Source organism: Odocoileus virginianus, chromosome 19, assembly GCF_023699985.2.
Source record: "Odocoileus virginianus isolate 20LAN1187 ecotype Illinois chromosome 19, Ovbor_1.2, whole genome shotgun sequence".
In the NCBI taxonomy this organism is placed as follows: domain Eukaryota; kingdom Metazoa; phylum Chordata; class Mammalia; order Artiodactyla; family Cervidae; genus Odocoileus; species Odocoileus virginianus.
The window spans coordinates 25,848,387-25,874,849 of record NC_069692.1 but is presented as its reverse complement, the minus strand read 5'-3'; the positions used below and the strand labels follow the sequence as shown (position 1 = coordinate 25,874,849).

General features: G+C 40.0%; 1 protein-coding gene across 2 annotated transcripts in view; it reads right to left on the bottom strand.

The window, feature by feature from the left end:
* SEC63 (SEC63 homolog, protein translocation regulator) overlaps positions 1-25,736 on the bottom strand; it is a 70,873-nt gene extending 45,137 nt beyond the window's left edge. The window contains exons 1-2 of one of the 2 annotated variants that reach the window (XM_070450010.1): positions 25,502-25,736; positions 1,886-1,985 (exon numbers count right to left, since the gene is read on the bottom strand). In XM_070450010.1, coding sequence (XP_070306111.1) covers positions 1,886-1,985; positions 25,502-25,625 — 224 coding nt within the window. In that variant the 5' untranslated portion in view covers positions 25,626-25,736. The remainder of the gene's footprint in view (positions 1-1,885; positions 1,986-25,501) is intronic. The other variant, XM_020892365.2, reaches the window with a different exon arrangement.
* Between the last annotated feature and the right edge of the window lie 727 nt (positions 25,737-26,463).

Below are 26,463 nucleotides of genomic sequence, written 5' to 3'. Positions count from 1 at the left end.
AAAATACCTGAAATACACCACAGCCCGTGTTGGACTGCTCTATGCGCAGCATCTGGCTTTCTGAGCCAAAGGACAAAGCAACGCGCAGAGGCTGACGAGAGTTCCCGAACTGACGGAAGATACCGCAGCCAATAAAACCCCCCTCTGATTTCCTGAGAGCCAAACCAAAGGAAGAAACAGGACAGACTACGTCATGCTCCGGGCCCAGGTTTTTAAAAGCATGTTTGGTTTCTCTGAAAAGACAAGCATTTTCCCTACATGTGGTTTCAGTAATTAATGTCCTGTATTTTTTCTTTAAGCATACCTTAAAAGTCATTTCAGAAGCAACTTTCAGAAATTAAAGTATATACATAATGACTGCTTAATTTTGAAAGAATGCTTCAGGGTTAAGTAGCAAAAAAGTTTGGATGGCTCCTGATCTTATTCATATTTTTACCAATACTATTTAATTCCTACTTAAACATCCAATAATCTGAAGTTCAATTTAAGTAAATCTCTTTACTAATTACTGAAGAGAACATCACAAAGTTAGGTTTTTTTCCCCTTGAAATTTGAGGTTCAGATACCCACAATGTGTTGACCAAAGCCCAAAAGAGAAGAAACTGAAAGCCTCATAAGTTTAATTTAAAAAGAGAAGCAAGAGCAAGGAATACATAGCAAACATGAAACTACTCTGGTAAACACTAATTTTGCCTTTTAGTTTCATACTATTAAAGCTAAGACTTCCCTCCCTATACAAACCAGGGAACTAAACCAGGCAAAGTCAAATCTTGCAAAGAAAACTATTTAAGTCTCCTGAAGTAATACACATATGTTGAAAACTATCATCATTTAAACCAAGATTTAAAAATAACTGGTTCTACTTTCACTCATTTCCTCTGCCAGGTGCTGCCCTCCTACCTACTAGACAGATATATGGAGGTGATTCACAGGGTACAGTCCTTCACTAACGGCTGCTCCTTCACTTCCCCTCAGTTTCACGTTACCTCTAAACTGATGACCTAGGGTGAAGATCCAAAGCCTCGGTGCTAACCAACAAAGCCCTGAAAAATCAAAGACATCTACTCTGATTAAACATGCTAATGGCCTATTTATGTAGATGGCCTTGCAAAAATAAAGGGTAACCAGGTCCTCACTCTACCACTTCTTGCTGCAAGAACTTAGTCAAGTTTCCTCATCTTCTTAGTTTCAGTTTCCTCATTCGGGAAAAAGCAAAAATATCTACCTAAAAGTTAATATAAAACTAATGAGTAACATATAAAATCCTAGTACAGCACCTGGCACACAGTATGCATCAACAAACTTCAATCACTATGAAATGCAAACTTGACTATGTCACCTCCATGCTTTTGATAATCTTTTAAAGATTCCTCCATAATCTTTGAGACAAAATTCAAATCCTGACACAAGATATATAAGATCTTCCTTCAAAATTTGACTTCTCTTTCTCCCCTCCTCCCTCTAGTCGGAAGTACCCTCTCTCTTTTGAACTTCTAAGCCACTCAGTTCAGACTGTTCTCAAATTAACTAAGCACATCTTACTCCTACTAAGGTTACAATTTCTCCACAGACACAGATTTTATTCATCATTATGTGCTCAGTCGTGTCCGACTCTCTGCGACCTACAGACTGCAGCCCACCAGGCCTCTCTGCCCATGGGATTCCCCAGGCGAGAATACTGGAGCAAGGTACCATTTCCCACTCCAGGCAATTCCCAACCAGGGACTGAACCTGGATCCTTTGTGTCTCTTGCTTTGGCAGGATTCCTTACCACAGTGCCACCTGGGAAGCCCATTCATCATTATACCCCATTTCATATTATACCTAGCAAAGAGTAAATACAAAGCATGTGTTGTTTTGCTTTTAATTGAAACAAATTACTTACTTTACTGTAGGAATAATATTTGGCTGGGGTTTTAATAACCGTAAACGGTACCACATACATCTTCCATATACTTTTCTGATATTCTTTAATCGATTTTGCTCTGTCAAAAAAAAAAGAAAAATAAGGGGATAAGTTAAACCATTTTCACAGTGAAGGCAAAATCAGAGTTAAAACACATTAACCTTCATTATCATGCTGATACTTTACTGGAACATGAAAGTATTCTCTGTGCTGTGCTGAGTTGCTCAGTCGTGTCCGACTCTCTGCAACCCCATGGACTGCAGCCCGCCAAGCTCCTCTGTCCATGGGGATTTTCCAGGCAAGAATACTGAGTGGGTTGCCATGCCCTCCTCAAAGTACTCTCTACTTAACATTTTAAGAAAAATTCACAAGACAGGCTCAGTTTTCTACCACTTAGAACAAGTGATCTATCTGGAAAATTTTATTCAACTACCAGGCAATCATTTTTCATGTGAGACATAATAACTTCTAATTGAAAAACTTAAAACCTGACTTGAACCCAAAATATTTAATTACATAGTGGTTTCTAAGAAAATTCTCTCCTCCTTTTCCTTCTGCTACAGAAGTAACAAAAAGTGCAAAATAGTTGAAACATGAACTTTATTAAGGAAACCAAGCAGAAATGATACTCTTCAAACATAAAAATAATTAAGTTAAATGAGAAAAGTCACACAAACTCATAAGAAATTAAAACATTTAAAAGTTGTAACAAAAGGCATCATTTTAGTCCCCAGGAAAAATCTGCAATTCAATTTTAAAAGGAATTAAATCAAAGACAACATACCATATACTGTTTTACTAAGCTCACCACAATCACTTAGTTTAAATAAGTCTCCCAAGTTTAAAAAAATTTTAGATTAAGTTTTAAAATAAAAATCTACCTTTTCATGAAGATGGCATACAAAAAGCAAAGAAAGAAGCCCATGTCACACCAAAGCCAAAGACGAAAGCTTGGAAGGCCAAGAAGGCAGTGTTAAAAGGCATCCAGAGCCACAGAATAGAGATCCCATTACCCACCTTCTGGGTGGCCCACGACACTCCAAAGGCAGCCCAATTACCCTTGGAAGAGCAATAAGCTTAATCATTATGTCATCAAGTTCCCCCTGAGCAGCGAGTTGGTCATGAAGATGACAGAAGACAGCAACACAGTTGTGTTCATTATGGATATCAAAGACAAAGTACCACATCTATGAAGAAGCTCTACAACATTGATATGGCCAAGGTCAACACCCTGATTAGGGCTGATGGAGGGAAGGTATATGTTCAACAGGCTCCTCACTGTAATGCTTTGGATGTTGCCCCAACAAAATTGAGATAATTAGCTGTTTAATATCAAATAAAACATTTTTCATAAAATTTAAAAAAACTACGACACTTCCCTAGTGGTCCAGTAGTTAAGACTGCACGTCCACTGTTGGGTACACATGTTCGAACTCTGGTCAGGGACCTAAGATCCCCAAAGGCCACGTGGCACGGCAAGAAAAATAAAAAAACACCTACAAAACCAAAGTCCTTAAATGAGATACCAGATAAGTAAATAAAAGAACTCTGCAGATAACAGAATGCTCCAAAGCTGTCATCTAAGTCCACCTACCCTGTTACTACCATGCTTTGAGGAAAGAATCCCCATGAGAATGCTATGTGGCAAGAGTTACCAGAATCAGGTAAGATGAAGAGGGATTCAGGAAGGGGGAGGAGGAGTAGCAGAAGGGAGAGTGGTAACATGCAAGGAGACTTATCAAGTAAGTTAATATAGTAAGGACAACTGGAGTCGGTTTTTCTTGTCAGAGAAGTGAGTTACATGTATGATTAGAAAACATGAAATGACCTCTGCGGTGTCAAGACTGGAACTGAAGGTATCAGTATGAACCAACTAATATCTTTTAATATAGAAATACAGATGTAGACCTATACACACACATACATACATATTTCCTAACTCGACTAAGTGAGCCTAGCAACAATGACATCTCAGTAGCAGCGAATATACCTAGCACCCAGATCTTGATTTCCAAATAGCATTCTCCACTAACAGAAACCAGAGATCCAAGTTATCTGTCCACAAAATATTACAAAAGGAAGAGAATGATTTTACAATGGGGAAGTGATATGCTGAATAACTGCTCCCCCTGAAGACATCTACCACATCCCAGTACCCAGAACCAGTGTATGTATTATCTCACATGGCAAATAGGACTTCACAGATGTGACTAAATTAAACATTTGAGATGGGAAGATTATTCTGTATTATTTGGGTGGCCCCAATATAATCACAGGGGTCCTAATAAAGAAGCAGGAGGGTCAAAGAGAAGATGATGTGACAATGGGAGCGGAGGTTGGAGTGACATCCTTTGAAGATGGAGGAAGGGGCCACAAGCCAAAGAATACAGGCTGTCTCCAAAAGCTGGAAAAGATAAGATTCTATTCTAAACCCTCCAGAAAGAACCTGCCCTGCCAACACCATGACAAGCCAAGTAAAACTTTCCCGGGAAGTCTGGCCTTCAGAACTATAAAAGAATAAATTTGTATTGTTTTAAGCCATCAAGGTTGTGATTTGTTACAGCAACAATAGGAAACTAATACAAAAAATCTGATGGGCACCATCTTAATCAGGTGATCAGCAAATATCACCAGCAATGAGACAAATGCAATTATATACCATCTGATAGAATGCAAAGAGAAGAACACAGAATCAGTTTTGCGAAATTCTTCTCTAAGATATAAAACCTGAATCTAATCATGAGAAAACACCAGACAACAGAACTTTGGGTCCATTCTACAAAATAATTGGCCTAAGGTCTTAAGTCAAGGAAAAACTGAAGAACTGTTCCAGCCTGAAGGACATGAAAGAAACATGTCGGGGGAGGAGCCAAGATGGCAGAGAAATAGAACAGGGAGACCACTTTCTCCCCTACAAATTCATCGAAAGAACAACTGAACGCTGAGCAAACTTCACAAAACAACTTCTGATCGCTAGCTGAGGACATCAGGTGCCCAGAAAAGCAGCCCATTGTCTTCGAAAGGAGGTAGGACAAAATATAAAAGATAAAAAGAGAGACAAAAGAGCTAGGGATGGAGACCCATCCCGGGAAGAGAGTTTTAATAGAGGAAGTTTCCAAACACCAGGAAACCCTCGCACTGGCGGTTCTGGGGAAAGTTTTCGAATCTCGGAGGGCAACCTAACTAGGAGGAAAAATAAATAAAACCCACAGATTACATGCCTAAAAGCAACTCCCAGACGTCCGCATCTGCCACCAGCAAGTGGGGGCGGAACGGAGAGGAGCGGGCGGCATTGCTTAGGATAAGGACCCGGCCGGAGTGCCCGGCAATCAGAGGGAGCTTTTGTGAGACAGCAACTTAAACTGTGGGATGGCAAAAGAGAGAGAGAAAATTAACGGGTCGGAACACACTACCGGCCGTTTGCAGAACAAAGGGATCGAGCAATTTCAGAGGAGCTAGCCAGCTGCGGACGGGCCCATCCCCACCGGAGGCAGGAGGCAGGGGGGAGGGGAAAGGGGCAAACTCGGCCCCAAGACAGCACCCCCTACCACGCTGCAAAAAGGCCTCCAGTTTCTAACCAAAGACTTCCTGAGATTCTGGATGGTCGACATCCGCCAGGAGTGTCACGGCTAAACACAGGGCGCACGCACCCGACTGGCGCGTGCGGAAACTGAGGCTGGGGCCGTGGAGGGGAGAGTGCAGCCGTCAAGCTCCTGGCAGCCTGAGCTGCTCCGGCCGGGGAAGGCACAAAACGCAGGCGCAACCGAGTCCGCGCTTTTGTGGAATACCCGAAAACTAGAACAGCACGCAACGCAGGGCCCGCTCCATAAAGAGCAGCTGGGAGCCTGAGCAGCGTAGACGGGGAGAGCACACACCCATGAGCAGCGGCAAAACTAGTGTGGCCGGAACACTGAGCGCTCCCTACACAGGCCAGCGATATCTGTCTGCAGCGCCCCTCCCTCCCCGCAGCAGGACTGAACCAGCGAACCTGAACAAGAGACCGCCTCCGCCCGCCTGTGTCAGGGCGCAAATTAGACACTGAAGAGACCAGCAAACAGAAACCCAATAGACAAAGGGAACCGCTTCAGAAGGGACCGGTGCAATAGATTAAAACTCCTGTAGTTAACACCGACTACACAGGAAGGGGCCTATAGATATCGAGAAGTGTAAGCTGGAACGAGGAGCTATCTGAAACTGAACCGAACCCACACTGACCGCAACAGCTCCAGAGAAATTCCTAGATATATTTTTACTTTTTTTAAAATTAAATAAATTAAATTAAATTAAAATTAATTAAATTAATTTTAAAGTTAAATTTAAAAAATTTAAAAAAAATTTTTTTCTTTTATTTTTTCTTTTATTTTCTTTAAAATTCCCTATTATTCCCCCATTACTCCTTAACTTTCATTTTCATATATTTTCACGATTTTTTTTAATTAGGAAAAAAATTTTTTTCTTGTTTTTTCTTTTTTTCTCTTATTTTCTTTTAAAGTCCTCTGTTACTCCTCTACTACTCCATAATTTTCATTTTCATTTCACTATAACCTTGCAAAAAAAAAAAGAGAAGCCCTATTTTTAAACCAAACTTCATATATATTTCTAAAATTTTTTGTTTTTAATATTGTATTTTTAAGAGTCTAACCTCTACTCTAGATTTTTAATCTTTGTTTTTCAGTATGTGATATAAATTTTGGACATTTAAGAATCCAATATTCAGTTCCCATTTTTATTCAGGAGTGTGTTGATTACTCTCTCCCACTTTTGACTCTGTTTTCTACCTCAGAACACCTCTTTTTCCTCCTTTCCCCTTCTCTTCTCAATCCAATTCTGTGAATCTCTGTGGGTGTCTGGGCTACAGAGAACACTCTGGGAACAGACAACTGCGTAGCTCTGTCTCTCTCCTCTTGAGTCCCCCTTTTCCTCCTCCTGCTCATCTCTATCTCCCTCCTCCCTCTCCTCTTCTTCATTTAACTCTGTGAACCTCTCTGGGTGTCCCTCACAGTGGAGAATCTTTTCACCATTAACCTAGAAGTTTTATTATCAGTGCTGTACAGTTGGAGAAGTCTTGAGACTACTGGAAGAATAGAAATGAAATCCAGAGGCAGGAGACTTAAGCCCAAACCCTGAGAACACCAGAAAACTCCTGACTACACGGAACATTAAGTAATAGGAGACCATCCAAAAGCCTCCATACCTACACTGAAACCAACCACCACCTAAGAGCCAATAAGTTCCAGAGCAAGACATACCACGCAAATTCTCCAGCAACGCAGGAACACAGCCCTGAGTATCAACATACAGGCTGCCCAAAGTCACACCTAACACACAGACCCATCTCAAAACTCATTACAGGACACTCCATTGCACTCCAAAGAGAAGAAATCCAGTTCCACGCACCAGAACACCGACGCAAGCTTCCCTAACCAGGAAACCTTGACAAGCCAATCGTCCAACCCCACCCACTGGGTAAAACCTCTACAATAAAAAGGAACCACAGACCTCCAGAATACAGAAAGCCCACTCCAGACACAGCAATCTAAACAAGATGAAAAGGCAGAGAAATACCCAACAGGTAAAGGAACATGAAAAATGCCCACCAAGTCAAACAAAAGAGGAGGAGATAGGGAATCTACCTGAAAAAGAATTTAGAATAATGATAATAAAAATGATCCAAAATCTTGAAAACAAAATGGAGTTACAGATAAACAGCCTGGAGACAAAGACTGAGAAGATGCAAGAAATGATTAACAAGGACCTAGAAGAAATAAAAAAGAGTCAATTAAAAATGAATAATGCAATAAATGAGATCAAAAACACTCTGGAGGGAACCAAGAGTAGAATAACGGAGACAGAAGATAGGATAAGTGAGGTAGAAGATAAAATGGTGGAAATAAATGAAGCAGAGAGGAAGAAAGAAAAAAGAATTAAAAGAAATGAGGACAACCTCAGGGCCCTCTGGGACAATGTGAAACACCCCAACATTCGAATCATAGGAGTCCCAGAAGAAAAAGACAAAAAGAAAGGCCACGAGAAGATACTCGAGGGGATAAAAGCTGAAAACTTCCCCAAAATGGGGAAAGAAATAGCCACCCAAGTCCAAGAAACCCAGAGAGTCCCAAACAGGGTAAACCCAAGGCGAAGCACCCCAAGACACATATTAATCAAATTAACAAAGATCAAACACAAAGAACAAATATTAAAAGCAGCAAGGGAGAAACAACAAATAACACGCAAAGGGATTCCCATAAGGATAACAGCTGATCTATCAATAGAAACCCTTCAAGCCAGAAGGGAATGGCAGGACATACTTAAAGTAATGAAAGAGAATAACCTACAACCTAGATTACTGTACCCAGCAAGGATCTCATTCAGATATGAAGGAGAATTTAAAAGCTTTACAGACAAGCAAAAGCTGAGAGAATTCAGCACCACCAAACCAGCTCTTCAACAAATACTAAAGGATCTTCTCTAGACAGGAAACACAGAAAGGTGGTATAAACGTGAACCCCAAACAACAAAGTAAATGGCAACGGGTCCATACCTATCAATAATTACCTTAAATGTAAATGGGTGGAATGCCCCAACCAAAAGACAAAGACTGGCTGAATGGATACAAAAACAAGACCCCTATATATGCTGTCTACAAGAGACCCACCTCAAAACAAGGGACACATACGGACTAAAAGTGAAGGGCTGGAAAAAATATTTCACGCAAACGGAGACCAAAAGAAAGCAGGAGTCGCAATACTCATATCAGATAAAATAGACTTTCAAATAAAGGCTGTGAAAAGAGACAAAGAAGGACACTACATAATGATCAAAGGATCAATCCAAGAAGAAGATATAACAATTATATATGCACCCAACATAGGAGCACCGCAATATGTAAGGCAAATGCTAATGAGTATGAAAGAGGAAATTAATAGTAACACAATAATAGTGGGAGACTTTAATACCCCACTCACAACTATGGATAGATCAACTAAACACAAAATTAACAAGGAAACACAAACTTTAAATGACATAATGGACCAGCTAGACCTAATTGATATCTATAGGACATTTCACCCCAAAACAATCAACTTCATCTTTTTCTCAAGTGCACACAGAACCTTCTCCAGAATAGATCACATCCTGGGCCATAAATCTAGTCTTGGTAAATTCCAAAAAATTGAAATCATTCCAGTCATCTTTTCTGACCACAGTGCAGTAAGATTAGATCTCAATTACAGGAAGAAAATTATTAAAAATTCAAACATGTGGAGGCTAATTAGCATGCTTCTGAATAACCAACAAATCATAGAAGAAATCAAAAAAGAAATCAAAATATGCATAGAAATGAATGAAAATGAAAACACAACAACCCAAAACCTATGGGACATTGTAAAAGCAGTGCTAAGGGAAGGTTCATAGCATTACAGGCTTACCTCAAGAAACAAGAAAAAAGTCAAATAAATAACCTAACTCTACACCTAAAGCAACTAGAGGAGGAAGAAATGAAGAACCCCAGGGTTAGTAGAAGGAAAGAAATCTTAAAAATTAGGGCAGAAATAAATGCAAAAGAAACTAAAGAGACCATAGCAAAAATCAACAAAGCTAAAAGCTGGTTTTTTGAAAAAATAAACAAAACTGACAAACCATTAGCAAGACTCATTAAGAAACAAAGGGAGAAGAACCAAATTAACAAAATTAGAAACGAAAATGGAGAGATCACAACAGACAACACTGAAATACAAAGGATCATAAGAGACTACTACCAGCAGCTCTATGCCAATAAAATGGACAACTTGGAAGAAATGGACAAGTTCTTAGAAAAGTATAACTTTCCAAAACTGAACCAGGAAGAAATAGAAGATCTTAACAAACCCATCACAAGCAAGGAAATCGAAACTGTAATCAGAAATCTTCCAGCAAACAAAAGCCCAGGACCAGATGGCTTCACAGCTGAATTCTTCCAAAAATTTAGAGAAGAGCCAACACCTATCTTACTCAAACTCTTCCAGAAAATTGCAGAAGGTAAACTCCCAAACTCATTCTATGAGGCCACCATCACCCTAATTCCAAAACCAGACAAAGATGCCACAAAAAAAGAAAACTACAGGCCAATATCACTGATGAACAGATGCAAAAATCCTTAACAAAATTCTAGCAAACAGAATCCAACAACATATTAAAAAAATCATACACCATGACCAAGTGGGCTTTATCCCAGGAATGCCAGGATTCTTTAATATCCACAAATCAATCAATGTAATACACCACATTAACAAATTGAAATATAAAAACCATATGATTATCTCAATAGATGCAGAAAAAGCCTTTGACAACATTCAACACCCATTTATGATTAAAACTCTCCAGAAAGCAGGAATAGAAGGAACATACCTCAACATAATGAAAGCTATATATGACAAACCCACAGCAAGCATTACCCTCAATGGTGAAAAACTGAAAGCATCTCCCCTAAAATCAGGAACAAGACAAGGGTGCCCACTCTCACCACTACTATTCAACATAGTTTTGGAAGTTTTGGCCACAGCAATCAGAGCAGAAAAAGAAGTAAAAGGAATCCAGATAGGAAAAGAAGAAGTGAAACTCTCGCTGTTTGCAGATGACATGATCCTCTACATAGAAAACCCTAAAGACTCTACCAGAAAATTACCAGAGCTAATCAACGAATACAGTCAAGTTGCAGGATATAAAATTAACACACAGAAATCTCTGGCATTCCTATACACTAACAATGAGAAAACAGAAAGAGAAATTAAGGAAACAATACCATTCACCATTGCAACAAAAATAAAAAAATACTCATGAGTATATCTACCTAAAGAAACAAAAGACCTATACATAGAAAACTATAAAACACTGATGAAAGAAATCAAAGAGGACACAAACAGATGGAGAAACATACCGTGTTCATGGATTGGAAGAATCAATATTGTCAAAATGGCTATACTACCCAAAGCAATCTATAGATTCAATGCAATCCCTATCAAGCTACCAACGGTATTTTTCACAGAACTAGAACAAATAGTTTCACAATTTGTATGGAAATTCAGAAAACCTCGAAGAGCCAAAGCAATCTTGAGAAAGAAGAATGGAACTGGAGGAATCAACCTGCCTGACTTCAGACTATACTACAAAGCCACAGTCATCAAGACAGTATGGTACTGGCACAAAGACAGAAATATAGATCAATGGAACAGAATAGAAAGCCCAGAGATAAATCTACAAACCTATGGACACCTTATCTTTGACAAAGGAGGCAAGGATATACAATGGAAAAAAGACAACCTATTTAACAAGTGGTGCTGGGAAAACTGGTCAACCACTTGTAAAAGAATGAAGCTAGAACACTTTCTAACACCATACACAAAAATAAACTCAAAATGGATTAAAGATCTAAATGTAAGACCAGAAACTATAAAACTCTTAGAGGAGAACATAGGCAAAACACTCTGACATAAATCACAGCAGGATCCTCTATGACCCACCTCCCAGAATACTGGAAATAAAAGCAAAAATAAACAAATGGGACCTAATGAAACTTAAAAGCTTTTGCAAAACAAAGGAAACTATAAGCAAGGTGAAAAGACAGCCCTCAGATTGGGAGAAAATAATAGCAAACGAAGCAACAAAGAATTAATCTCAAAAATATACAAGCAGCTCCTCCAGCTCAACTCCAGAAAAATAAATGACCCAATCAAAAAATGGGCCAAAGAACTAAACAGACATTTCTCCAAGGAAGACATACAGATGGCAAAAAAACACATGAAAAGATGCTCAACATCACTCATTATCAGAGAAATGCAAATCAAAATCACAACGAGGTACCATTACACACCAGTCAGGATGGCTGCTATCCAAAAGTCTACAAGCAATAAATGCTGGAGAGGGTGTGGAGAAAAGGGAACCCTCTTACACTGTTGGTGGGAATGCAAACTAGTACAGCCGCTATGGAAAACAGTGTGGAGATTTCTTAAAAAGCTGGAAATAGAACTGCCATGTGACCCAGCAATCCCACTTCTGGGCATATACACCGAGGAAACCAGATCTGAAAGAGACACGTGCACCCCAATGTTCATCACAGCACTGTTTATAATAGCCAGGACATGGAAGCAACCTAGATGCCCATCAGCAGACGAATGGATGAGGAAGCTGTGGTACATATACACCATGGAATATTACTCAGCCATTACAAAGAATTCATTTCAATCAGCTCTAATGAGATGGATGAAACTGGAGCCCATTATACAGAGTGAAGTAAGCCAGAAAGATAAAGACCATTACAGTATACTAACACATATATATGGAATTTAGAAAGATGGTAACGATAACACCATATGCAAAACAGAAAAGGAGACACAGATGTACAGAACAGACTTTTGGACTCTGTGGGAGAAGGCGAGGGTGGGATGTTTCGAGAGAACAGCATCAAAACATGTATGTTATCTATGGTGAAACAGATCACCAGCCCAGGTTGAGTGCATGAGACAAGTGCTCCGGCCTGGTGCACTGGGAAGACCCAGAGGGATCGGGTGGAGAGGGAGGTGGGAGGGGGGATCGGGATGGGGAATACATGTAAATCCATGGCTGATTCATGTCAATGTATGACAAAACCCACTACAATATTGTAAAGTAATTAGCCTCCAACTAATAAAAATAAATTTAAAAAAAATTGATAGTAGCTCAAAAAAAAAAAAAGAAACATGTCAACTAAATGTAATGTGTGATTCTGAAACAAATCATCTGAAAAGGACATCACTGAGACAAGTGACAAAACTTGAATAGGTCTGAAAATGATATGGTAATAATGTCAATTTCCTGATTTTCACAGTTAAATTATGGACATGTTTGAAAACACCACTGGAGATTTTTAAATCTGTATTTCATTAAATTAAGCCTCCACAGTCTCCCATTTTAAGCATAAAACCAAGGAAACATGTTACAAGAACATGCTGAAGTCTCTTTAATAACCAGATGGCTTGATCTATTCAAAGGAATGATATTCTTCCAATGCTTCTGTCCAAGATAAAGTGCACATGGTTTTCAGCCCCCAAGTCTCGCACAATGTGTACATGCACCTTGTCTTCTTACTCTCAATCCAAAATTCACATCCTAACCTTTTAGGAGAATATTTAATCAATAAGTAGGGTGGGGTTTGGCTGACACACTAACACAGAGGCATCCAGCACAACTAAATATTCATAGTACACATTCCAAAATTCTATACGACCTCAAGTCAAAGTAACTATCAAAAGTAAAATCTTTCCACAAGGAGGGTTGGCTTGGGAGTTTGAGACCAGCAGATGCAAACTATTATATATAGAATGGATAAACAACAAGGTCCTATTGTAATAGCACAGGGCACTGTATTCGATACTGTGTAACCATAATGGAAAAGAAAAAAAAGTGAAGTCCTTCGAGACGGTTTCTTTTAAAGACACTTAGAATAAAAAGAAATTCATTTATAAGCTTCTAGTTTATAGAATTACTAGTTTCACGGCCAGGAAAAACTACCTAAGTAATATCATTAACTTATACTTTTTAAAGAAATTATTCACATTTATAGAAAAGGGAAATTACAAGGTCATAAAATAATTCTGTGATTTAGAAAATAACAGAGCAATATATGATGATTGCTCTCAGCAATCATAAAGTCTGTATGTTCACAGGAATAGTCCAGGTTTGAGGATAGGTTATTATGATTGTGATTCATAAGCTATGCAGTGCCTTCACTAAAACAGTCACATCCATCTGTCCTGCAGAATGATCTGCCAGTCTGTAGAATAGAGTGAACCCTTAGCACCATAGTCCTAGCACCTAAAGAGCTAAAAGAATGTTAGCCAGATGTGATCTTCAAATCTGTGTGCCTGCTTATTACAAAAGAATTTTTAAAAATCATGTACCTTTCTTGTAGAGTTCTAATTTGGCATCTAAAATTTTCATTGTACGTTTGAAGAGGTGCCAAAGATGTCATTTCCAACATAAGTTGACATTTTAAAATCAATTTCATCGCTTTTAGATGTACCAATGAAATCTGAAAACCACAGCAATTTCATACCCACCATCATCCATTTACAGAAATTCATGAACAAGCTCTTCATCCTACCTCCCCCACATAATTTTATCCTAATTGTAATATATTTTTATCCTAGTAAGTCATTTCTTATACTACTGACACATCCTTCTTAAAATTAATGTTTTATTCCCCGTGACTATTTTTCCCAAATACATATATTGAAAATTTTCAAGCCTTCAGAAAAGTTGAAAGAATATTACAATGAACAATACCCTTCACCTAAATTCACCAACTATTAATATTTTGCAACTCCTGGCTTTATCTCTAGTTCCTTCTTTCCCTCTCTCCCCCATTTTTTTAGAGTAAACTGAAGACATCAAGACACTTCACCTCTAAGTGCTCTGGCATACATGGCCAAAGACATCAGGGAAGTTTAACACATCCAGAATTTTTTTTTACATGTTAAAATTTCTGACGCTACTTTTATCTGTATGTGTGTGCATGTCTGTATGTGCTATTCAAGGCAACATAAATATTATAAATTGATAAATTACTAAAACTAAAATATGTATTATGCTTCCACTTATAAGCAACTTGTAAACATCCCATGAGACTTCCCTGGTGGCTCAGTGGCAAAGAACTCGCCTGCCAATGCAGGAGTCACAGGTTCAGATCCCTGGGTCAGGAAGATCCCCTGGAGAAGGAAATGGCAACCCACTCCAGTGTTCTTGCTTGGGAAATGCCATGGACAGAGGAGTCTGGCAGCCTACAGTTCATAGGGTCCCAAGGAATCCAACATGACTTAGCAACTAATCAATAACAATATGTATGATTATATTTCAAAACAAAACAAAAACCTGAGGTTCAGAGAGGTTAAGTAACTTACCTGAAGTTACAGATGGTTACCAAAGGAATCGCAAATAACCACTAAAGAATACAGACAGGACTTATGCCGAGGTTTAAATTCATAGGCCTGTGCACTTAATCATTTTAACGGTCTTTCCTAATCAAAGAATAGTTAGATTGCCTTGACAATTCTCAAAAGCAGCTAAAATATACTGTGTCCCTATTCTCATTAATTTAACCAGAACTGACTATACTTCCTAAGCAGAAAATGTCAAAAGAATTTAAGAACAAGGAGTAGCTAAAAACAACTGATGAGGTGATCCTCTAGTAAAAAGTCTGGTGAAACAGAAGTATACAGACCAAAAAAAAAAAAGTACTACAAATAAAACTGCAAGGACTTCAGTATTAAAGAGTGTGGGACAAGGCAAGGTAGCACATAAATTGGAGGCAGGGGATGATGGTAAATCAGTTCTTCTTTTGCTTGTTTTAGTTCAATTTGCTATAGAAGTGTCAAGATTTAAAGGAAAAACAAACATCCATCCTTCGTATCTGTAGGACACAGGCGTTTTTATAAGCCATTTGTCTCTAAACCAGAAGATAATGCTAAGGAAAGATGGGAGGTTTCAATTGCAGAAATGATTCAGTTACATTTCTTAAACTGGACGAAGGTACAAGATAGTGGGGAAATCTAAACAAACTACAGTGTGCTCCAAGTGTCTCTGAGAAGGATGCTATGTCTCCTTAGCATGCTCTCCTTAGCATGACCCAAGATCCTACCAAAGGGTGCTCTCTGCCCTGCCATGTCATCAGCCAACAATAGTTACCCTGTTAGCTGCTTTACTCTTCATCCAATCCTCTATTAGCACTCTAATTTTCTTTTTACCTTTATCTAAAGTGATAATCCACAGTCCAAGTCAAAGGTTACTTCTAAGACAAACCAAGAGAAAAAGAAATAGAGAAAGTCAAATACTGTTAAAGATATAATAGCTTCAAAAAAAAAAAAAGGCAACTTAAAACACAAGGATGTACATCCCACTGGAACCTTAAACACTACATACCCCAAAGTAAAAACAATTCACTGAGCTGAAAGGGCCTGTAGACAAAAGAGGTACTGAAAATGTCTTCCTCCAGATCATAGCCAATCTATCCAGAGATTCTTTAAATAAGCTTTTAGACATTAATATAAATCCATATAGTAAATTTGGCATATACATAAGAGCAGAAGGAAGAAAACATTCACCATTCCAACCCCCAGATAATAATCACTAATAAGATTTTAATACATTTCCTTTGTAGTCCTCTTTAGGAGAACATCTGGGAAGCAGGAAGAAACAAAAGTTGGCAAGGTGGATGGTACATACTCAGGAAAGATTTCTCTGTGAACAAGGTAATTCCAGCAACTAATTTCTAGGGACAATATGCTTCCCTCAATTGAAGGGCTATGAGGCTGCCTCAATCAGGACTCTCAAGGACCCTCAAAACCCTCTTTTCGGCAGTAAATATGATATCTACTACTATTCCCAGTGCAGCAGATGCCCAAGTGAGAGTTTCTCAGACAGCAGAACAAATAGGACATATAAAAACTAATTTAAGGAAAGCACTGTATGATGTACCAAGGTCCAAATGGAGAGATACAACCACATAAAGCTAAAGTTTTAATTTTTTAATTTCTAAATATCTCCATGTTTAGAAACTTGTAAACAATATTTAATGACTACTAATAGCCAAATGAATTAAGACACCATAATATACCTACTATCCTATATAATTAGACATATAAACTGTTTCTAATTTTTTGGTATTATGGGCATACAGGGTGTTCAAAGTGAGGGTGGGGAAAGTCTCCATACCTCCAATGAGCAATTCCTGGAACACCAGCTAGGTGTCCAAGAATTCAACTCAACTCTGACACTATCTACTCTGACTGTAGGGTTGAGGGTTCAGTTCCCCAAGACTGTACACCCAAGCCCCCCTACTTTAGATGCCAGTCGTTAGCCCAGATAATAGACTGGGGGTTCCAACGACCTCTTCCTTTGGTTTAATTTGCTAAAGCAGCTCACAGAACACAGAGAAATATTTTACTTACTGTATTACCAGTTTACTATAAAAGGATACAACTCAGGAACAGACAAATAGAAGAGACGCATAGAGCAGGGTTTGGAGAAAGGGTGAGGAGCTTATACATAAATATATATAAGTAGTACATATTTGGTCATTCAGATGACCAAAATATATTTCTTTTAAGTCACAATATCACAGTATCTTTCTCTAGTCCTGTATTTAGAGCTATATCCTTAGAACACTGTCCTAGAGGTGGAATTACTAAATTTAAAGTTTTTAACATTTATATAGCTCTCTTCTAAAAAAAGACGTAGAACTATACATTCTTTTTCAGAAGTTTGTGTGAACAGCACCACCATCCTTCAGCAGTCAGTAATAAAGTCAATTTTTATTAATCTGCACTCAACTCCTGGAAGCAGACATTGTTTTCTTATACATAATCACCCCTCCCCTTTCCAGCTGCCAAGAACATAACAGGCACTATATACATTTGTAAAGAATGTACAGAATTCCTTTATCTAGAAAACATTATTAATGTCCTTTATTAAGTACATATTGGCGAGTACCTACTATGTGCCCAGATCTCTCTGGACACTGAGGACACATCAAAAAACAATACAAAAGTCCCAGCTCTCACAGACCATACATTCCAGCTCAGGAGACATCAGTAAAAAAATTAAACAAACTTTATAGTATATTAGAAGATGATAAGTGCTGTGAAGAGAAATAAAACAGAAAAAGGGAAGAGCTTTTTTTGCAGGCAGAAAGAAACTTAATTTTAAATAAGGTGCTCAAAGAAGGCAACACTGAGAAGATGGCATTGAGCAAGGCCTTAATAGAGATGAGGAAGATCACAACAGGCTGCCTAGAGAAAAAGTATTCCAGGCACAGGAAGCAATAATCATAAAGGTTCAAAAGAAGCATGCCTCACGTGCCGTAAGAAGAGCAGAGCAGCTGGTCTGTCTGGAACGGAAGGAGCAAAGAGAAAGATACAAGAAATTAAGTCCAAAAGCTCATGATGGATTTCATAGACCACTCTATGACTTTAGCTTCTACTGAGATTGAGAGGGGAGAGCCTTAAAGGGTTCTGAGTCCAAGAGTGACATGCGCCAGCTTCAGTTTAAAAAGAATCACTGCGCTTCTATTTCAAGAATAGACTGCAAGGAGCAAGGGTGGAAACAAGACCAGCTTGGAGGCTAACGGTAATCCAGGCAATGAAGCAGGACAGGGCTGGTAGCAAGGCAATTAGAGATGGTCAGACTAGATGTAATTTGAAATTAGAGTCCACAGGACACACTAGCATCTGGAAGCGGCACATAAGACAAAGAGATAAGCAAGAGAAGCTCCAAGACTGCTGGCCAGAACAGCTGAAGAAACAGTTGTGATTAACTGAAATGGAGAAGACTATAGGTCAGGAAGGTTGGGAGAATGGACAGAAATCACATTGGTTTTTCGCATATTAAGATCTCTATTATATACGCAAAGAGAAATGTGGGGAGTTCAAGAAAAGTTCTAGACTGGAAATGTAAGTCTGGGAAATATAATTTTTATGAGCCACATAGATGATACCTAAAGTCATGAGGCTGGGTGAGATCACCAAAGGAAGAAGTACAGATGGAAAAGAAGTCAAGGTCTCAGCCTAGAGGTATTCTAATACTGAGGTCCTCACTGGTAAACTATGTTCAATAAATCATCCCACGAAAAAAACAGATACTACCCTCACATCTACAGCCAAGTGATTCTTGAAAACATTGTGTTCATTCAGTGAAAAATGAACAGTCTCTTCAATAAATACTGCTTGGACAACTGGATTTCCACCCGTAGGAATATACTCAAAAGAACTGAAAATAAGGACTCACAGATCTGTATACAATGTTCACTGCAGCATTACTCACGACAAAGAATAGAAATAACCTATGTGTTCATCAATAGATGAATGAATTAAAATGTGGATGTATCCATGCAACAGAATATTCTTCAGCCATAAAAAGAATTACGTTCTGATATATGCTACAACATGGATAAATCTAGAAAAATTATGCTAAATGAAATAAGCTGAACATGAAAAGGCAAATACTGTATGATTCCACTTATATGAAATATCTACTATAGGCAAATTTACATAGTTTTGTCTAAATATATGGAGTTTACCAGGGGCCGAAGGAAAGGGACAATAAGTAGCTATTGTTCAACAGGCAGTTTATTTAGGGTGATGAAAAATTTTGGAAACAGTGGTGATGGTTGCACTGCATTGTGAACCTAATCAATGCTACTGAACTGTACACTTAAAACAGAAAACTACAAATCTTCTCGTTTGTTCTGTGACCCCACGGACTGTAGCCCGCCAGGTTCCTCTGTCCATGGGATTTCCCAGGCAAGAAGACTGAAGTAGGTTGCCATTTCCTTCTCCAGAGGTTCTTCCCAGTGCAGGGATCCAAGCATGCGTCTTCTGCACTGGCAGGAGGGTTCGTTACCACTGAGCCACCAGGGAAAGGTGGCTGAGGAAAGCCCTCATCCTTTAACAGTCCAGTCAAAATCAACCTAACTCTAAAGAGACTTTCCTTACCTCTAGATACTGACAACCACCACCACCAATTAGATGCAAATACTTTATCCAGCTTTTTCCATAGCACTTGTTTTCACTTTTCTTCCATTTTCTTTGTTGTGTTTTGGATATATTAATAATAATTTGTATTTGTCTAATTCTAATTCTCCCACCCCATCCGGGTTATAAACTTTAACAAAAGACTATATTTACACTGCATGCCTCTTTGTACTGTCGGCTGTTTTTATATAGGTAAACAGTGAGTGGTCAATCAATAACTACTAGATTTAACTAAACAGGCAAAAATCCATAGCAAAAAACATCTGGAATACACATGAGAAAATTCCTTCATCCATACTGACACAAATGTAATTCCAAAATGTAAGAACACCTTATGTTACCAGACCCAACTTTGAGTTCACCTGCCTACCAGCAAAGGCAATTTACTGATGCTAGTTGTGGTGAAGGACACTACAGCATTTATTGTGGATGCCAAGCAAGGACAAGGGGTGGCTCATGCTCAAAAGACCCAAACTCCACAACCCAAACTCCAAGCATTTTTAAGGCAACCTCTGAGGGCTTTGGGGTTGCAGGATGCACGACTTTCTTCTGATTGGCTGGTGGTAAGGTAGAGTGGTTTCAGGGATCTCAACAATCAACCTTCCAATGTCACCTGAGGGATGCAGGTCTTAGTTCCTAAGAACAACTCCAAGAGTTCCTTCAGATTGTTCTGTATATTCCTTGAGGAGGAACTAGCACTCTTCTTACCCATGAACTACTGTCATTACTTTTCTTGTTTAACTACTTTTCCTTTGTTTCTGCATTCACTCACTTCCCTACTTAAGTAACTACCTATGCCTGCTCTATGGAACTCAAGGAAGGTCCAGGAGACTAAAGTCTTTTTCTACAAACAAGAAATGGGGAACATGAAGGGGCTTTTGTACCTGGGAGGGCCCTGCAAGGTCCTGCTTGGTTTCAATCCCCCATTCCTTTGATATTCTTCACTCTTGAAAAGAATAGGTGCAGGACAAGGAAGGGAATAGTTTTGGATAGAAGTTAATCATATACTCTGCAGAGGAACTCGGGCTCAAGGGAGACTTAGTTTCACTTATTAAGAAAATGAACAATAATGCCTTTCAAACAAACAATGTGATGGTGAGACAGTGTAAGTATATTTACTATCAACAAAGTCTGGTAACAGGAAATCCAAGTACAATATGGATACATTTGTTGCTGTTGTTGCTTAGTTGCTGAGTGGTGTCCATCTCTTTTGCAACCCCATGGACTGTAACCCGCCAGGCTTCTCTGTCCATCAGATTTTCCAGGCAAGAATACTGGAGTGGGTAACCATTTCCTTTTCCAGGGCATCTTCCCCATGCAGGGACTGAACCTGCATCTCCTGCATCGGCAGGCAGATTCTTTTACCACTGAGCCATCTGGGAAGCCTGGATACATTTGTTTGGACTTTTTAATTTCTGAACAAAAAGTATAATTAAGGGAATGAACATCTGAAAGTTGTATTTGATATGAAAATAAACCTATCTTTGTCTTTCAGGTTCTCCAAGATCAAGCAAGAATGCCAGATGACCTTTAAATAAAAAAAATTTATATAATGCATTCACTAATCCCCATGTTTGCCACCATATTTATAAAACCTAAATCTGTACTGCCAAGTGTTCAGCTGGTTTCCTCTACTGTGTGGATGTAAGTGTGTCTATGCTCACGTCTGGTACCTTTTCTGTCTAGAGAGAACACAAAGACAATGACTTGATTTTAAAATGAGTCAAACTTTTCAGATCTCTAATACCCCTTTCAAACTATAAAATTTTAGGAAGACTGTATGTTCTAAGTGGAATATGAACATTCATAAAATATACTCCCTTGCACATAGCGCTTTCCACTTCTCATTTTAATACTTATTATAATGTGTTATACTAATTACAGAGGGAGTACAAGGTAGTGGCTAGCAAGAGAAGCTTTGGCATAAGATGAATTTGGGTCCAACAACCAATCTTCCACTTAGTAGCAATATGGCTTCAAGCAAGTTGGTTAGCTCTTCTATGGCTCTATTTTCTCATTAATAAAACTGGGATAACATTTGAGTCTAACTCAAAGTGATACAGTGAGTGCATTCAGCACTTCCCATCCTTGAGGCTAGTAAACATTCAATGAACAGCTGCAGCTCCTGACATGAGGATTACAATCATCTGTCTCAGACTGGAAGGGGACGTGGGGATCTCCCCTGATGAGGAAAGGGACTAGATCTAAAGTCATCTCAAAGGAGATGCCCACATCAAAATATTTTAACTGTTTTTTGGGTGACAGAATTACAAGCAATTTTTGTTCTGTTCCTTTGATCTTTTTTGCATTGAGTGTATGTAACTTATTAAGAAAAAAGCTAAAAGCGCTTAAAGACCTGATCTATCACCAAGAAGCAGCCTCTAGCACAAAGTCTTATATGCTCTATGTGTGTGCTCACTCTCGTCACGTCGACTCTGCAACCCTACAGACTGCAGCCCGCCAGGCTCCTTCCTCTATCCATGGGATTTTCCTGGCAAGACTACTGGAGTAGGGTGCAATTTCCTCCTCAAGGGGATCTTTCCAACCCATGGATCAAACCCAGGTCTCCCGCAATGCAGGTGGATCCTTTACCGATGAGCTACCAGGGAAGCCCATTATGCTCTATAAATAACTTGCAAAATGAACAAATTTCTACAGTGCATTCAGTTTTAAAGCAAACATGTTTATATGCATCTATTTCTTTGCTTCTCATCATCACTTCTTGGTAGGTAGGGCAGTTTATTATTACTACCCCTAGAAAATGAAGATGAGAGTTCAGAAACAACTAAAAAGGGACTAGGCTGAAATGTAGGAACCCAAAACCTCTAACTTCAAATTCCGAGTTTTTCACTTTACTACTAAGCACTAAAAGCGAACTCTTACATTCCCAAGTCAGAGAGCTAAATCACTTGTACATATCTGAAAGGCAAGGAACAAAGAATAAAGGAATGCAACTTTTTTAAAAAGTTTCATTAATCCTTTCAAACAATCTGAGTACATGAGTGTACCAAATCAAATTGTTCCAGAAAGTCCAAGTAATCAGCAAAAACAGCAGTCCCTAACAGCCCCAATATGTGCCAGACACTGTTCTAAACACTTTATATATATCCATTTTATTAATTTAATTCTATGGAATATAACTACTGTCTCTATTTCACAAATGAGTACACTAAAACACAAAGTTAAATCACTTGCCTAAGATAACACAGTAATTGGCAGACCCAGGTTTCAAAACTAGTTTTGAAAAGTAAAGAGTAAAAAAAGAAAAACCCAAATTTGGGAAAAAGTAATGATATATTTTATCTCAATTCAAATGATCTATAATCCTTAACCTATGGAAAGAACAGAAGTCCTCTCAGGATTATTTGAGTTTCTAATAATTACAGCATTAATTTTCTCTTGTCAAATATCACTGTAAACCTATTAAAGTTACTTTAACAAAAATATTCTGCTTTCAACTACATTATTTTATAGCACTATTTTATTCTAAGTGCTTCTTAGCTTGGTAAAACCAAAAGGCAAAGACATTAGAGACTTTTTTGTTTTTATCAAAGTGCCCATATCAAGAGAAATATGCCACTACCTACCTTAGCAACTCAACCTAGCTACAATTTACAATCACAGAGGGACCTTGTAAAAAACCAATACACAGTGCTCACTCCAAACCAATTAAATCAGAGTACCTGGTGATGGGTCAGACGTTTTCAGTGTTTTCAGACGTTCCCCCAAATGAATTTAACAAGGAGTCGGGGCTAAGAACCACTATTCTAAGGAAATCCAAACCCTCCATATTATTACTTCAAACAGAACTTTTTTCGTAATGGTCAGAAAAAGTATTTAGTCATCTTATTCAGCCAATTTGCAAACAACCAAGAGAGTAAGATAAACAAGATCCTTCAACTACTAAAAGGGGTATCAATTATAAGTGCACTTAGCCCAACAGATCAGACAAAAGTAAAGGCAAAATGGGGCTGTCCAGGTGATTCAGCAGTAAAGAATCCATCTGCCAATGCAGGAGACACAGGTTCAATCCCTAGGTCAGGATGATCCCCTGGAGAAGGAAATGGCAACTCATTCCAGTATTCTTGCCTGCGAAATCCCATGGACAGAGGAGTCTGCCAGGCTACAGTCAATGGGGGTCGCAAAAGAGTCAGAAGCAACTTAGGGACCAAACAACAACAGAAAAGGGATTCCAGTGATAATGTTAACAGAGTAACTTCAATTAACATCTCAAATATGCCAATGCAAACACCAAGCTACTTCTGTTTTTCAAAGCCAAGATTTGCAAACCTAAAATGGAGCCCTGCTCTCTTGATGGACTCATGCGCCCAACAATTCCAAAAGAGCAACACTGAAACAACCATCAACCTAAAAACTGAAGGCCCCTACAAGTGTTATCTTTAAAAAAAAACTAAACAAAGATTAAACTCAACTTTAAGGTTGTATAACTGCTGGTAAAGAAAATCTTTTTAGGCTTTCACATAGAAGATACCCCTGAAAAGTCAAGATTGCCGTAAGAACTCTGAAATTCAAAATCATCATATGCCTACATATGTTTGCAGGAAAATAATTTCGTGACTTGTACTGATAGGAGGCTATTTATAATCTTTATTCATCTCACTTAAAAACCAGGCATATTCTGCTGTTGGAATAATTTGCTTGATTATTAGAGCTGTTGGAATAATTTGCTTGATTATTAGTGATGTTTTAGACCCTTAAAGGCTGTTAGGGCAGGTACTATCTTTTTAAAATCTGAAAAATTCTGTGGTATATCTGTCCTCAAGCATTTTGAATAAAGGGTGTGGGTCTGTAGCAGTAATTTTGAATAATACAACGTGATATTTTAATATTTGAGCTTATTTGATTTTTCCTGTGAAACAGTAAGCAGCCAAAAGCACTGAATCAGTCTTAAAGCATAATAAGATCTGGGTTTATTCAATGCTTCACTGGGTAACAATGTCCCCAAAGTACAGTGTATCACCTGGATAACGTAGACCCCCCAACACACCCAACTTGAGAGTCTATTTACTCAAGTTACCAGAGCTCTTGAGAAACAAAAAACCTTCCCTAAATGTTCATACTCAAAACCTACCTGTTACTCTTAACGCACCATGAGCAACCTCCATAAACAACCTATTAAGGCCTTGCAGTTCTATCAGTCTTAAGAATATCACCTGCCATATGTCCTAGCAAGAGTACAACAAATGGAATCCAAACATTACCCAAACATAAAATGCCTTGACAAGAATCTAGTTAATTCTGTGTTCTAAACCGATGTCGTTCAAAGTGAAAAAATTCAGAAATGAAAGAAAATGGACAAACCACCTCACAACCGAACTACCTACAAGACTTAACCCTTCATACTTGCGCTTTTTCCGCCATAAACAGGAAACTCCAAAGATAAGGAAATAGAGAAATGCCTAATTCTTGCTAAGGAGAAAAACATTATTGCTTCCAACCCGCACAGTGAGTGAACAAATGAAAATGCAAAGAGGGAAAGGCACGGGGAGATGGGGGGGGGGCGGTTGGGGAGCTCAGCTGGAGGTCCTATACATGCCACCCAACTTAGATGGTGCCCGAAACATCTGTAAAGACAGCTGCAACAGGGAAACGGGAGTGTGGGGGAAAGAGGACCGTGGCTTGGAGGCTCAGAGTGGAGCCTGCACGCTTGTCTTCTTCCTTTGCCAACTCTTCTCTCACCTTCCCATCCTCGCGATCCCATCCTGCTCCCTCCATAAAGAAAAATACCAATAAAACCCGAGGCAGAGAAGACAAAGGGGCAGGACGCGGCTGCAAGGAGCGTCCAGAACAATAGGGGAGAGGGTGCATAGCGAAACTCCTGAGGAGGACAATGAGGGGGGTGGGAGGAGCCCAGAGAGACACCCAGGGAAACGCCACCGAGCCCGGGCCCCGCGGGCGGCGGGCGCCTGGACGCGAGGCCCGGCCGCGCGGGCGGTATCACCCCGTGTGCGGCGGGCTGGGCTGGGCCGAAGCGGCGCGGCCCGGAGGGGCCGGCGGGGCCTGCGCGGGTCCACGGGCAGCTGCCGGCGGGACTCACCGGCATTCTGATCTCGGGGCCAGAGGTAGTATGTGGCCGGAATCACGATGAGCCCCACGAAGGAGGTGAGGAAGTAGAAGAAGGTGTTCCCGCTGTCATCGTACTGGAACTGCTGCCCCGCCATGGCTCCCCCTCCTCCGCCTCCCTCTTCTCACCGCCGCCGCCACGACCCCGCTCTGCAATCCAGCTCCCAGCTCCCCGGCCCCGTGTGGCGTAGCTCCTACGCCGCCGCCGCCGCCGCCTCTCCTCCCCGCCCCCACGCTACTCTCAGGGACACGCCGCCGCCACTGCCGCTGCCGTCTCCAGCTCTCGCGAGAAGAGAGAGCTCCCGCCCCGCTCGGTTTTTCCCTCCCCCGCCCCTCGCTTCTCCCCCACTAGCTCGCTGAAGGAGACGTGGCGCGCGCAGCCGAAGATCTCTGCGAGGTCCCGCCCTTAGCCCTGCCCGTTTAGCCTCAGCTCCGCCCCTCGAGCTCTGGTAGACCCTCCCTTAAGGCCCCGCGTCTACCCCTAAAGTTTCTCGTCCCCCCCACCCACTTCCGTTTCCTGGCCCAGGGTCCCACTCCAGGTCGCGAGGGTCAGTTTATTGGGTCTGAGCCAAGGCTTCCCGGCCGAGCAGTGGGCGCGGGGGGTTCATCTGCCTGCGACCGGGGTCACACCCATTCGAAGCAGAGCTGAGTCTTCTTTGCCTCCCCTGTCTTCCATCCCTACGTCACCCTGTCCTGCACTCTCTCATTTCTATTTCCCTGGTTGATAAGAATGTTTCTTTAAGTTCCGGATCGGCTCTTCCAGTTAGGAAACTAGGGTCTCTCAGGATAGGGCGGCGTGGGGACAAAGCGGGAGCTGCGGGGAGAGACGATGAAGGGTTTGTTAGGGGCCTTTTGCAAAGCCATGTTAGCTCTTAAAAGACCGCAATCTACGTTGCGCCCATTTTGCAGATGGAGATTTCCCACGCTGGTAGAGAC